Source organism: Amphibalanus amphitrite, unplaced genomic scaffold (genome assembly GCF_019059575.1).
Source record: "Amphibalanus amphitrite isolate SeventyFive unplaced genomic scaffold, NRLGWU_Aamphi_draft 000016F_arrow, whole genome shotgun sequence".
Taxonomy (NCBI): Eukaryota; Metazoa; Arthropoda; class Thecostraca; order Balanomorpha; family Balanidae; genus Amphibalanus; species Amphibalanus amphitrite.
The window spans coordinates 45,851-60,235 of record NW_024881512.1 but is presented as its reverse complement, the minus strand read 5'-3'; the positions used below and the strand labels follow the sequence as shown (position 1 = coordinate 60,235).

Genomic DNA, 14,385 nt, shown 5'->3' with positions numbered 1-14,385 from the left:
CTCAAACAGGGTACGGCACGGAGAGGGACAGGCGACTGGTGTTAGCAGTGGTTGTAGTGTCCGGCGTGTGTTACGGTCTTCTGCTGCCGACTGAAGGCCGGACCGTGGGGGAGGGTGGGCGTGCTGACCCCGTGACCCGGAGAGTGCTTACCGTTCCATGACTCCGGGTGGGCGGGGCGGCCGGCGTCACATGGTCACCTGTAGCCGGTCACACCGTCAGCTCACAGCCAGACTCTGGTTCACCGACACTTCACTTCCACATCAGACTAGCCAGCACGCGTGATCGCTCAATCGCCACCCGCTGGGCCCACTGGGACACCACTGACAGCACGTCTCAGGTATGGGTGGCACGACGGCGCCAGTTACCGTCGGTCAACTCAACAAACACGTTTCACAACCGTCGAGTGAGTCAAAGCCGGCACGCCCGCCGCTCCCGTGGGAATGCTGCTCGTTAGTGCAACGGTCACTACGCTCGCTGTTGAGTGCCGTTACCCGTTTTACGCTCACCGTCACTGGCCAGTACTCTCGCTGCTTCTGGTCACTGCTGCGCTCACTCTGCTATCGATGTCACTCCAAATCACTCACACAACTTCCCAGCCCGTCACCAACAGCTCACAACCACGTGGTCAAATCACAATTCACACCCTCGTCGCACGTGTGCGGGGTGTGCCTCACCGCGCGCACGGCACTCCGGCCACGATCACACGTGCTGGCAACCCGCCAGCCGTGCGGCGTACTACTGACTGGCCCGGCGGCCGGCGGTCTCTCGCAGCGCGGACCGGACCGCTCGACTCGCGCGGCGGGACGCGCCCAGTGGCCTTCATCCAGTGGGCCAGTCACGTGACCGGTGGACCAGTCAGGAGCGGCGAGGCCCGGCGCCGCGCGCTGGACCGGCCCACAGGCCGTCACCCACGTGTGAGAGGTGTCAGCAGTCGCTGCTGCCGGCTGCGGCCCGGATGTGTGTAGGTATCCGGCAGGCCAGCGGCGGGAGACGCGGTAAATTTACCGGGGTCCGGGCTACCGGGTCTGATGGGTGACGCATCGTCCAGGGTACGTCCCCCTCACCGACAGCAAATAAACAATGTCAGCGGTAAATAAATCAAGGCATAGGAGCCGTTACATACATATGTGAAAGGATTCGCATTTAAAGGGACACTCCCACCTTAACATTAGTTTTTAGTTGAGATAGCCAAATTGGTGGCCATGGCCTGCAAATACCGGTTTGGGCACTCACAACATCGACAAATGCTTTAATTCGGAGATATGGAATTTCAAACTTGCAGTTTTCGGATTCTAAGGGGCTAGTGCATTGGTATGCCCCCTTAGAATTTGTGACGTCAGCGGAGATCTAACGATTTTTAAATCTTTTACTAAAACGTTTGGTAGCACGCGGTGGTATATGCTGCTTTGCGCGCAACAAATGCCGCACTTTCAAATAAAGTCGCTAGGAACAGCGGAGATCCCAAAAAGTAAACAAAAGTAAAAGCCTAATATCTTGAAAACCGGTGAATATTTTTCGATGAAATTTGGTAGATATTCGTTTTCGCTCTTTCTGAACCGAGCGACATCACTTTCGTGCCAATTCATTAACTTTTTTGAAGGTGGGAGGGTCCCTTTAATAAAGGATACAGACAAATGCCATCGCTGCGATGTGTAAAATCTGCACTGCAAGTGCCGATAGCTACAGAAAGCTCCTAACCTCTTTCGAGCAGACATAAGTTGAGGGTATGGCGAGCGGTAGAACAGAGCCCATAGCAGCCACCGTACGGTGAACCTGTGCGAGCCTCGTCAAACAATGTGATACGTGTCGTAATCTGCTTGCTGCTACGCCTCGTGGCCACATGATCGGACCGACTGAGCCCTGCCCCTGGGTTTCTGTGTCCGTTCTATCGCGCGTTACTTACAGACTATCGTGACCTGCCCGCCTGGCGCAGTGCGAGCTTAGGAGTCGGTGTACGAGACAATCCATTGAGGCTACCACCAGTACCTGCACAGTGTACAGGTTCACCATCACCAGTGCCCCCACCAGTAGCCTACACTTCTCCGCCAATTGATAAGGGCGACACCTACCAGCATCCACTTTCACATCTGCGCGCCATCTGCGCGTTACACCAATCACCGAGACAGCTTATCGATCTGCTCATAACAATCATCCAAGAAAACAAGGGACATGAAAACATGGTCATCAAATGTATTGTTGTAATTCGTTTTACCCAAGGCGTTCACAAAATACCCGATAAAACGCTCCAAAAGATTCACGGCATCCATCTACACACAACAACCGATCAGGCAGCTCAATGCAATGACATGTACCGTAACCTTTGAAGCATCACTCACAAGGCGCAGTCAGGGACGTCCTTAATCACTCAGTTAAACCCACCCTTCCAACGGGAACAGCTCTCTGGCGCCTCTCTGCCGCACACGCCAACACACAACACCACAACGCATCGGCATCTCACAACTGGAATCCAACGTCCATGGAAAGGCGGCGTGATGCCACTCGCCAGACGGCTCGGTGAAATGTTTAACGATGCATGTGAACACTCTCGATCGCGCGCACGTCTCACTCAGATCCTCCCCGGCCGCTCAGTGGACGTTCTTCAGCGTGACCTCGAAGACGAGCGCGCTGTTGGGCGGGATGACGGGCGGGCTGCCGCGGGCGCCGTACGCCATGTGCGGCGGGCACGTGATCCGCCGCTTGCCGCCCACCTTCATGCCCTCCACGCCGACGTCCCAGCCCTTGATGACCTCCTTGGCGCCCAGCCGGAACTTGAAGCCGGGCCCGGCGGTGGTCTGGTCGAACTGCTTGTTGTTCTGCTTCAGCCGCCCGACGTAGTAGACTGACACTGGTCGACCGCGCTTTGCCACCTGGCCTTCGCCGACGATAAGGTCCTCGATCATCACACCGCCAGCGATCGTCTTCTTGGCCGACTTGGGCGTCTGGGCGGCCTTCTTCTTCTCCTCCTGAACGGGGGTCTTCTGAGTCTGCTCAGCACCCTTCTTCTGCTTCTTTGGAGTGTCTTCCGCCTTGGCTACTCCATTTGCCTTGACTTCCTCCTTCTTTGCTGCAGGAGATTTGGTCTTCTTAAGTGGGATGGGAGGTTCATCCACCTTTTCTTCATCCTCATCCTCATCATCGTCGTCTTCATCCTCATCATCATCGTCCTCGTCGTCATCGTCCTCGTCATCATCTTCGTCATCATCGTCATCGTCTTCGTCGCTGAATCCCTCTTCCACCTCCTCATCCTCGCCATCTTCATCTTCCTCCTCCTCTCCCTCGTCCTCATCATCTTCGTCGTCCTCGTCATCATCGTCGTCGTCGTCGTCTTCGTCCTCCTGCACTTTAACGTCATTCTGCAGCTTGGATTTCTTCTGCGGGCTCTCCTTTACTGGTGATCCTTTCCTCTTGACGGGAATTTCAATATCTCCCTGTCCCGCCTCGACGGCCTTCTTCTTCTTGGCCGAGGCGGTCTCCGCGGGAACCAGAGCCGGCACATCCTCCTCGTCCGACTCGTCGCTCATCTCCAGTCCCGCCAGGTCGTCGTCGTCGTCGTCCATCTCGTTGTAGAAGCCGGTGAGGTGGACCGGCTGGGGCGACTGCCCATCGACGTATAGCGCCAGTGAGTCTCCGCCTTGGAAGTTGAGGTCGAGCGTCTGCTGCGGGTTGCGGTTCTTGTTCAGGTGGCAGAGGATGAACTCCTGGCCGTCGACGTTGATCATCACCTGCACGGTGGCCTTGTCGTTGCCGCCGGATATGTCCAGCGCGGCCATAGAGACATGGAAGGACTTTTCAACCACCTGCTCGTACCGTTTGCCCGGCTGGAGAATCAGCCCCCAAAAGGTATTGTTTTGGTCTGCCATTGCTTTGTTGGTTCCTGAAATGAGAGCAATAAATGAGGAAAATTAGGGGTGCCTAATATTGGGCAAAAAACTGCAGCTGGCCATTTTTCTGTTGGTAAAACTTGAACTATTTGACTATTGCATTAACTATTATAGCCTTGCACTACATGATCATTGTTTACACCCTGAATGATTGACAGACCCAGGGAGGGCAATTTGGGGAAAATGTCCCCTGCAGTGCCCAAAATAAAAGAAAAAATTGTGGTTTTACTGAAACCTAACATTATTAATCTAGAGCAGTTTAATTTAAACTGCACAGCAGTGCATAAGGATTCAAAATACAATTACTTTTCAAAATTTAGAGAAACTTTTAGGAGGTACCTATGCCTCCGCAGCATCCAGGACCAGCTTCCTGGATTTGCCAATACCCTGGGCCTGACTGAATCCATTTTGAAAGGCTTTATTGCCATCAGATCGAAATGTAGAATCATTTGCCACTATCTTCAGTTTGACGTTGCATTGCTCATGGCCCTGGCTGAAAAACATGGCAGGTTTTGACGAGATCTCGTCGGGGCAGCTGTCACAATCGGGGCAGAAATCGGGGCAGGAATGAGAAATCCCGAGGCAGAGATAAGAAAAAGATGGGAGCTGGGCTGCCCTGGGACAATTATCCCATTTGGGAACAAGAATTGGGCTGCAACGGGGCTCTCAGCACCCTGATTCAGGGCAGAATTTTCTCTGCCCCGAAAATCTCGTCAAGCTCCCTGCCACCTTTTGCAGACTGGCTCATGGCCAATGAGAGGTGAAAAATCTGAAAATCTTGAAACTGATCAAAACATTTACCTCAAATTTGGCATATAGGTACTCAGGGAATGGAATACACACTCTTTTATAAACAAGTTGTGGAATTCCGTGCCATATTCTTGTCTTTGTTAAATGACAAAAATAAAAAAGTTAAGCCTAGATCACAATTAGTCATTCAACCTATCTGCAAGGAAAAATGGCGACCCCACCCTTTTAATTGGAGACAAATTGTATGTTCCCCAAATTTTCATTTACCTACATAAGTTTCCCTTACATCATGATATTTCTTAGAGAAACTCGTCAAGAAGCGAAGACCAAAACCGTACAAATTCAGCAAGCGAATCAATAAACAACATGCATCAAGCTACAAAATGATTGGTTTTAACGATAAAAACACGGTTACTCACCGTAAGCCTTCAAATATATGGAAAATCGAGCACCACGTGTCACGCAACGTGCGCGCCCGGCTCGAAAGGGAGAGAGGAGGAATGTCTCAGTCGCGCCAATTCAACTACAAGTGTGGCGGTCAGTTACAAAGTGGAAAGCTATTTTACTGTCATGGGTACGAAATGGCGATCACCTTTCTAAGAAATATAACGTATTTTAATGAACAAACTCATACTAAACCAGCGATTTGTTTCCGATATTCCATAACAATTGACAATGAAATCCGTGACACATTTGAATATCTTCCTCACATGTTTTTAATCGATGTTTTACTTTTGCAGCGTTGTAATGTGGTGTTCGTCTTCTCATTGGTGCCTCAACAAACAATTTGTGTGCCTGAAGAGGGGCGTGGGAGAGAGGAGAATTGTGACAGTTAGGTATATTTTATTTATGCGATAATTTCGACAATAATTAAGCTGGATTTTTAAAGTGTAATAGGGTAATTGTTAAAAAATTGGATTCGGCCTAGGCAGGCAAGCATCATTTCAGTATAAAGAGCACTATAGACAGGCCAACCTTTGAATAGGTCAAGGCAGGGGCGCGGGAACTACTTTCCGACTGGGGGGGCAGACCATAATAGAGATCAACCTAGGGTACCCCCAAATCTAGTTTTCTCACCGGTTTTAGGCCACTTATTTTTCACCCCTCGGCTTTTTCAACAAAAAAAGAAAACATTTGCAAAAAAAGTGTGGTATTCCGTCTCAAAGCTGTGGGGGCGGTGCCCCCACGGCCCCAGAGTTGGGGGGGCAAGCTGCCCCCACTGCCCCCCGGCTCCCGCGCCTATGGGTCAAGGTAATGAAAGTTCAAGTCATTAGTATCAGCAAGGCCCTAAATACAAGTATCAGTGAGCTTGGCGTCCCAGGAAGATGCCAGATTGGGGAGACTGAGATTTGAGAACACATTCAAATAGGAAAGTGATTAGTGAGTCCACGAGCACCAAACAAATGAGGCAACAAGAGTATAAAGATGCGGACAGTAACATGATCATAATCAGAGCACAATATGCAGTCATGGAAATTGGAAATTGGAACACTAATTCATTTAAATATACATTGAAAACAGATAGGTATGATAGGTATGAAAACAGAGCATTGCCAAGTGTCACAGATCAAGATAACATAGATGTAAACCTGGTTAAACCTTGTTAAAAGATGTTTCATACACATGACAATGATGTACCTTCATGCTTCATAACACATCATTGACATTTTGATTTTCAGCAACACCATGGATGTATCTGATGTGAAAGAGGGCTTTATCTGTCCTGTGTGCATGAAGAATTTGCATGGGGTTGCTGAACTCCAGGCTCATTTCAACAATAGTCATCAGGAAGATAAACTCATCAAACAGTCATTGAGAGGTAAAGTATTCCTAATTCTGCAGGGCAATTGCTTACTTTGATATATGGGATTATACTTTCCCATCTTATATTTGAGATGGTACAACACCTTGTTTCTGGATAGTGTCCTACTCCCAACTTTTAATGGACTTGATCAAGATTAAATGTTGCTGTTTATTTATTATGATGGAGAAGGTAGGTAGGGGCAGGCTATGTCAGGCTATATGGACATGCCAAGCCTTGGTTTCAATAAGTGAATCTTACACTTAATCTGGAGTGCTGTTTTGTCACCATTTTTTATCAGCACACCTACTGCCAGTTTTCCCATATAAGGAAGTTCATCACTGGCATTTCTTGGCTCTCTTTAGTGAACTGCATAATGACTTACCTACATGACCTTGACCAATGCCAAGCCAAGGAACAGCAGCAGGCTAGCAGCCTGCTGATAAGAAAATGTTGACCAAACAACACCCTGGATTTCCAGGGTGCTGTTTTCCACCCTGGATTTCCACCCTGGAGTCTCAGCATAGCCAGGGTTGGCATTTTTGCCAGCAAAAACTAGTTTTTGCCATTTGCCGGTTTAAACCGGTTTTAACCGGCATAAAGTGGCAAAAACTGGCAAAAACTAAAACAGTCAAAACGCTATGCCTCTACATGCGTTTGAGCAGGACACGTTTAAAGTAGGATTCAGTCAATACAATATGCTTTCAAACAGAAGTGGTATCTTGACCATTTTAGTGTTAAATAGTTCCGTGAGTCCTCTATAATTAACCAATAAGGCGCCTTTTTGGTGAGACAAATGAGAAAGTGCGCCGGCGGGCGGCGAGTATTGAAGAAGTGGGAAAGGGCATCTGCCACTGACTTGTGCACCGGACCCTACGAACCGGTTCCTAACAGTGTCAGTGCCAAATTTGTGCTTAGTCGACGTAGCCGTTCTCCCAATCTGGAAGCGTCACCCCGCACGTGCGCACGTGCAAAATGGACCCCGACCGACTATGCACGACACCCTACTAATCAGTCCCTAACGGTGTCCCAATTTGAGCGCAATCGACCCAGCCATTCTCGAGGTCTGGTCGGAAACGACTCCTGCATATGCTCATGTGCAGAAGCACACCAACAGCGATGCATGAAAGTGCACTTCCCGGTGGACATCTATTGACTACCGACAGACATTTTAAGCAGCGGTAAACTAGCGAGACAATGCTTACTGGGTCCCAATGACAGACATGACTTTGTACATTTCAACCGATTGTTTTTTAGGCAAACAACGCAGTTTTGGCTACTTGAGTTTTTGCCAGTTTCTGCCAGTTTTTGCCACCATGGTTTCTGCCAGCCGGTTTAAACCGGTTAAAACCACTGGCAACAACCAGTTTTTGCCACCCTCTGCCAACCCTGGATGCTCCATTGACGTGTAGGCATTGTCTTGGCAAATCTAGCTGTTTATTATAATCGAACTAGATTTACGAAGACATTGAGCAAATCCTGAGATATGAGCCTGTGAATATTGTATAAATACAATGTGTTTTATTTCATTTACAGACTTTATCGGAAAGGCAAAGCAGAGGATCAAGCGTGAGGTTTCTGATTACCAGCCAGCTGCTCAGGGAACCTACAAATACAGGCCGCTGGAGAGAGTTCGTCAAGATATTGGTATGTTTGTGTGAGTGTGTTTAACTTGTACATGCTTCTGTCGTAATTATAACAACAGTACATTTTTGCACATGTCTGTATAAAATTGCCACATGAAACACCTGATCTTGTTTGTACTATCATGAGGGGAATTCTCTGATTTAGAGACATGTTTTCATGGCCAGCCTCTCATACAATCCTGCTTAAAAGCCCAACCGAATAACATATTTTACCATACAGGGAACACAAAAGAACGATGACATGTTCGCTACCATTATCTGCACTGTTTGCTGACTATGGCCATCATTCCAGGTGTCACCACGAGCCACATGACGCTGTTCAAGAGAGTGCGCGATGAACGTGTGGACCACCTGTCCAGGGAGACCAACAAGCTCATCATCCGGCTGGACAAGCTGCTCACCAAGCTGCCGGCAGACCCCGTCAAACGCAAGGGTACGATACATTGTTCTATGATGAAACAGACCTAAAATCATGGATTTTTAGCTACGTTTGATAAATTGGCATTCGTACGTGAAGGCAAGTTCTGATTGTATTGAAAATTATATTGTTACATGAATCAACGTATCATAAGATATAAGTATTGTCTTTAATATATTCTTTGATCTTGGTGATTGTGTGGTGAGACGGTACATAATTTTATCCCGATCATTATAACGGTAAGCCGTTCACCGATCCTGTTGCGGCGCTCTGACCGCTCCCACCCCCTCCCTCACCCCCTCCGTCAGCCCATGAGCGTTCGGTGGTGGCCTGGGTGGAGGACGACGCCATCAACCTCTGTCCCGACTGCGGCCGCTCGTTCGGCCTGACGCGCCGCAAACACCACTGTCGGCTGTGCGGCTTCGTGATGTGCGCCCGCTGCTCGACCTTCCTCTGCGCCAGCCGCGGCCGTGAGTGCGGGGACGCTGTGGATGTGGACACTTGTCCTGTAAACACTGTCCACAGTCGGCAGGGGTGATCGCGGGTGGTCACGTGACTCCGATAGGCCAGCGGGACTGTGTTTACCATGGTCATTTCCTGGTAGTTGTAGTGACGGTAGCGTGGTTTTAGCAGGGTAAAGGCGTCCTGAAACTCGACCCGTCAGCGAATGTTTCAGAGCTCACTGCATTCACACATGGAACTGTCCTCTGTGATTCACCCTGTACACCGCCGCTGTTCTGCGTGTGGCCTGACCTCTACATTACATGTGCCCCGCCCTCTGCGCTCCAGAGAAGCTGGCGCTGCCGTCCCCGGCTGCCGGCTGGGTGCCGCCGACGGTAGGCGCCGCGCCGGCCGACCCGGACCCCTCCAGTAGCCTGTGGTCCAAGAAGCGTCCGCTGGGTCTGCTGCGCCGCTCCGGCTCAGTGGGCAGTCTGAACTCGATGGTGTCGCTGGTAGACGCCGTGACGGGCGAGCAGCAGCTGCGCATCTGCAGACACTGCGATCAGGTACGGGGGAATGGGAGGAATAGGGGGAGCATCTGCCGGCACTGCGATCAGGTACGGGGGAATAGGGGAGATTATAGGAGAAGCCGCTGCGCATCTGCAGGCACGGCGATCAGGTGCGAGGAGAGGGTACAGGGGAGTGTGGCGCTGTGAGTCTGTGGAAGAGTGTGACGGGACCGTAGGATATGATTGTGGGGTGTTGGGACTTGGGAGGCAGGATGTGGTCTCTGTTATCAGCTGGCACTGGGAGGAGGCTAGGAAGACGATGGATACTTCCTATGTCTGTTTCTGTCATGTCTGCTTAAAGACTGCTTTGTCATGCCTATTTCTGCAAGGAAGCTTGCAATAGATCGCAGCATTTCACCACATCACCGATTATGTCCCGTCTCCGTCGACAGAAACTATCTCACCGGGAGTACCAGCTGGACCAGCAGAGCTCCGAGCCTATCATCGTCCAGTTCTACAACCAGATGCGCGGCTACCAGAAGGAAATCAGGGAGCTCATCCCCATGCACAACAAAATGCTCGAGAGCCTACTGTGAGTAATGCGTGTGGGGTGGGGGCTGCGTGTCTTGGACGGAAAAAGAGAAAGCATAAGTACACAAATGTCGGATTCTAGCTTTTACCGTCGCATGTGTGCGGCGTTTGCCAGCTTCTAACGTGTAGGGGGGGGGGGGGGAAGGGTCGGTTGGACCCCCTTGCCGTTTGTCCCCTGATCGAGCTAGAGTTTCGCAGAAAAAAACGAGCGTGTTGCCCGTCAGGAGACGGTTGGTCCCCGTCAGGATTGGTTGACATTCCAGGTCAGGTCAATGACCCAAAAGTCGGGAAAATTGGGACCTGGTAGATAGTCGTAAGGTGTGGCTGCTATGAGGTTTTTCGGGGTGCTAATCACGAATATCGTGTTAGTTTTGATCATAGATGATGTCTTTAAGCATTTAGACCAGGTCGGGTCAGGTCAGGTCAGGTCAGCCAGTAGGGGTCGTGACGGGTATTCGTTATGAGCGAGCGAGCGCAGCGAGCGAAGCGAAGTCTTTTCAATATAACGGAAAAATCTCAGTATGAGCGTCCCGGCCCGGCCCGGCCTGTAACGCTTTTGAGAGGCTTATATCTCAGCAACCGCTGGACCGATTGGCCTGCGGTCTTTTTTGTTGGGTAGCCCCATCCCTTCTACCCCGTAATTGACTACTTTTGATACATCTCAGTGACCGTCGTGGCACGTGCCACGTGAAAAGTCAAGGGTGTTCAAGCAGTTTTGCAAAAGTAGTGATTTTTGAGAGGCCCATATCTCAGCAGTGGCTTGAGCGATTGTCTTGCGGTAATTTTTATAGGGTAGCTGCATCCCTTCTACCAAAGGTCGGATACTCTTGATCTATGTGAGTGACCCCCACTGCACGTGCAAAATACAAAAAGAAGAGGTGCCAAATTTGTTCCCATTTCAGTAACTCGGTAATTACTGGGGCGATTTTGCTGAAACTTGACTTACAGGTAGGCACCCACCAGGCATTGCATTCCCATGTGTTACGGTTAGGGTGCTACTGCACGTGCGCACGTGCAGGGGGCGTTTCCAGATCTCGAGAACGGCTGGGCCGATTGCGCTCAAATTTGGTACACGGTTGGTGACCGGTTAGTAGGGTGCCGTGCAAAAGTCATTTTGGACCCCGTTTGCACGTGCGCACGTGCAGAATGCCGCTTCCAGATCTCAGGAACGGCTGGGCCGATTGCGTTCAAATTTGGTACACCGCTAGCGACCGGTTAGCAGGGTGCTTTGCACAAGCCCGTTGGAAGTACCCTTTCGCCCTTCCGCACGTGCAGGGCTCACTATCTCGCTCGCTCGTTCTTCGGCCAAAAGGCGTTTTACTGGTAGTAGGTGTCAACCGCCTCTGGCAGCTTCGTAACATGTTACGAAGGCACCAAAACTACTTCGTAAATGTTCAAATGGTTTCTAAAGTCGAATTCAGCTGCAAAAACTAGCCTAGAAACATGTAACACTCGGAAAAGCGAACCGAGGTCACCAAAGGTCAGTGACCTGACCTTACCTTCAGGTGACCTTGACATCCACCCTAATGCATGGGAGCAACATCGAATCACATGTTTGAACGTTTGAAACCACGAAAAGCTTGCAAACGCGCGGCTAATGCGAGCCGACAGACGCCGAATCGCGATTCCGGCCAAACATGGCCTCGAGAGATAGGTCACAGGTCAAAGGTCACTTGGGTCAGGGTCATGAAATTTTCAGAGTAGGTGTAAAATTGATCAACTCGAAGGTATTGAAAGTTTCGTCGCGATCGGCCGCTTTTTGCGCGAGTTATTCGCGAAAAACCATGGGGGTCCATCCGACCCTCCCCCTACACATGCGAGGGTTAAGTTTGATGTACTTACTCTGCATTGTTAATAAATATTGCAGTAGGCAGTCAGCTGAGTATGCTCGGCGACCGTCTGAAAAGCAGGCGCATTTTGTTTCATGGATTACTGTCCTAGCTCTTACTCTGTGGACTTTGAATTGCTCTGCCCTATTGCCTAACTGATGATTCATTATCGTTGACACTTTTCGGTCACATCCCGCTTCTGACCAGTTCTGGATTTCAAACTTCCATATTACTTCTCTCCGATGACACTATTTATTTCGTTTCAGAGCCGGTGAAACTCGATATCACCTCTCGGACGCCAACAGTATACGCGTCAAAATACTGACCACCGCCGAGCGCGTCGATGGAATGAGGTGCGTTAGACACGGCTTAACAGCCGCGAAAAGAACATGATGTCGCCGAGCCCCAATACCGGCTGTATGCGGTCGGTAATATAATACGTCGTCGTGTAATCCTTGTGCGGGAGGGAGTCCACTGGGTTCCATTAGCCATGCCCCAGTAATAAGTCTAATCCTCCGCATATACCGGTGCATAGACGAGGTCTCATTAGCGATCAATATGCAGTGGAGACAGGTCGGGGGTTTCGGTCGTAACAAGATCGTTCTGTAAGCAGTGTCGTTATTTCTGACGACCATAAATTATATCTCGGTCATCTAGTCACTGTCATTCACCGTTCATTTAATTTACATCTAATCACTTCACTTTCATTTACATCATCATCATTTTCGACTAATCACTGACCTGTAAACGGATCTCCATCACTCACTGCGGACCCCCTCTCTGGCACAGTAAGCGGATCAATGCGCTGGGCACGGAGAACGACGACCTGTCGCCGTGGGAGCGGCAGCTGCGCGCGCGCCTGCGCTCGGCGGCCAGCGCCTTCCTCAAGGAGGAGGTCATCAGCCTTCCACAGCTGCCCAACGAGAAGCAGCTCAAGGAGCTGCAGGCCAAGCTGAAGTGAGTTGGTGCAACAGCGGCGGGATGGAGTAGTGTATGTTCACGGTTCACGGTTATTGGGGGATCTTGAAAGTTTCGTTTTACTCCGGTTTCTTTTTAATTTCATGTCTTCATTTTGGAGCCATCTGTTTATAATCATCTTGGTATAATATTTGTGCCATTTTGTAGCTAGGACTTAAGTTCGTTGGTTCCCTGTGCCGATAAAGAGCCAACGCCTGGCGCCTTGAGTCGTGACATTCCCCGTCTCAGCCTGCCTGTCCCCTGTACTCGCCCCCTATAACGGCCAACCGATCGCTTTCCTCCCCGCCGCCCACTGAGATCCCGTCTCCTGTGTTTCCAGGGAGGAGCAGGAGCGTCAGCTGGCCGAGGAGCAGGAGCGGCTGAGGGCGGCGGCGGCGGCCGAGGAGGCGGCCTCGCGCCGGCCGCGCCCCGCCTCCTCCGTCCGCCGCGTCAGTCCCGTCTCGGCGGCGGGCCGCGTCCAGTTCGACGCCGGCTGGAGCCCGCCGGCGGTGGCCGCGCCCTCGGCCGCCGACCCGCTGCTGCAGCAGATGGAAATTGTGCGCGGCTACATCCGACAGGCGCGTAGCTCGCACAAGTACGACGAGCTGGCGCTGTTTGAGCAGAACCTGGCCGACCTGCACGCCGAGTTTGAGCGGCTGCGCGCGGCAGATGCGGCGCGGGAGTGACGAGGGGCGGACCGGGAATAGTAGTATGGGATGGGAGGGTAGCTGCTGAGTGGCAGCGCTCCGGATCTCGATAGTCGCGTACTGCCGGGCCCAGTAAAGTGGTGGATATCAGTTGTACCGGGTTCATTGATCGACAATAGCTCATTGTTACATTGCAGCATACCCACATCACTTGTAATCGGGTGATTTTGCACGCAATAGCAGTTATAACCAACATATTAGAACGTTATCACCTCCACATGAATGACCCTTGTCTCTGTAGTCACTGTGTTATCAAATAATTGAGATTATTTACACTAGCTTGTTTACACAGTTCGCTAAATGCAGGCGAACTTGCAATTGGCCACGTCAGCTATTGTGATACGCTTTTCGGAGAGCTTCCTAGCGCCGCGTGTGATGGTGGACGCTGGTGACGCAGTATTGGGACCTCTGTTCCGCTATTTCAGAGTGGGGATGCTGCCCTGCACTGTGATATGACTAGACAAGCCGGGGTCACCATTAGCAAGTGCTTTACAGCGTGTTTGTGAATTGAATCAGTCATCCGATGCTGTGCTTAGGCGATATATTGTGCGTTTTACTGAATACGTTTCAGTTTGACATTCTGCTTTATAATATGTTTATTTTGAATGAGTGATTCCACGTTACCAAAAGATGCTAGCCTTGCAGGTGCTCCATGCTAGGGAGTCGTTACGTATTTTGTTTGCTCCACTTGTGCTGAAGGTTCCCTGTGAACCTTTCATATGTATGTCATAATAAACATCACGCATTTATAGTGACTGTTATTGCCCGGCTCGGTACTTAAATGTCTAATGCACCTTTCAAGGCAATTCGCGCACGATAGAGGCGACATGCATTTGAAAAGGAGTACTTAATCT

General features: G+C 50.5%; 3 protein-coding genes across 6 annotated transcripts in view; 1 reads left to right on the top strand and 2 right to left on the bottom strand.

Moving 5' to 3' along the window:
* Nucleotides 1-807, bottom strand: part of LOC122386865 (eye-specific diacylglycerol kinase-like) — a 180,068-nt gene extending 179,261 nt beyond the window's left edge. The window contains exon 1 of one of the 2 annotated variants that reach the window (XM_043376616.1): nucleotides 152-807. In XM_043376616.1, the coding sequence (XP_043232551.1) occupies nucleotides 152-159 (8 nt within the window). In that variant the 5' untranslated portion in view covers nucleotides 160-807. The remainder of the gene's footprint in view (nucleotides 1-151) is intronic. The other variant, XM_043376574.1, reaches the window with a different exon arrangement.
* A 1,364-nt stretch (nucleotides 808-2,171) lies between these two features.
* LOC122387418 (46 kDa FK506-binding nuclear protein-like) lies at nucleotides 2,172-5,347 on the bottom strand. The gene is made up of 2 exons (XM_043377603.1): nucleotides 5,052-5,347; nucleotides 2,172-3,875 (listed from the first exon to the last, which is right to left on the bottom strand). The coding sequence occupies exon 2, from the start codon at nucleotides 3,859-3,861 to the stop codon at nucleotides 2,587-2,589; it is 1,275 nt and encodes a 424-aa protein (XP_043233538.1). The 5' UTR covers nucleotides 3,862-3,875; nucleotides 5,052-5,347; the 3' UTR covers nucleotides 2,172-2,586.
* Nucleotides 5,348-5,374: 27 nt separating this feature from the next.
* Nucleotides 5,375-14,282, top strand: LOC122387485 (rabenosyn-5-like). 3 transcript variants are annotated; one of them, XM_043377752.1, is made up of 10 exons: nucleotides 5,375-5,463; nucleotides 6,312-6,451; nucleotides 7,970-8,080; nucleotides 8,372-8,512; nucleotides 8,806-8,967; nucleotides 9,287-9,504; nucleotides 9,900-10,039; nucleotides 12,134-12,220; nucleotides 12,657-12,824; nucleotides 13,165-14,282. In XM_043377752.1, exons 2-10 carry the CDS (start codon nucleotides 6,319-6,321, stop codon nucleotides 13,508-13,510), a joined length of 1,506 nt encoding a protein of 501 aa, XP_043233687.1. In that variant the 5' UTR covers nucleotides 5,375-5,463; nucleotides 6,312-6,318; the 3' UTR covers nucleotides 13,511-14,282. The 3 variants fall into 3 exon arrangements, with proteins under 3 accessions (XP_043233687.1, XP_043233677.1, XP_043233672.1); XM_043377742.1 differs by having other exon boundaries at nucleotides 5,437-5,468; XM_043377737.1 differs by lacking the exon at nucleotides 5,375-5,463 and having other exon boundaries at nucleotides 5,794-6,451.
* The last annotated feature ends 103 nt before the right edge of the window (nucleotides 14,283-14,385 follow it).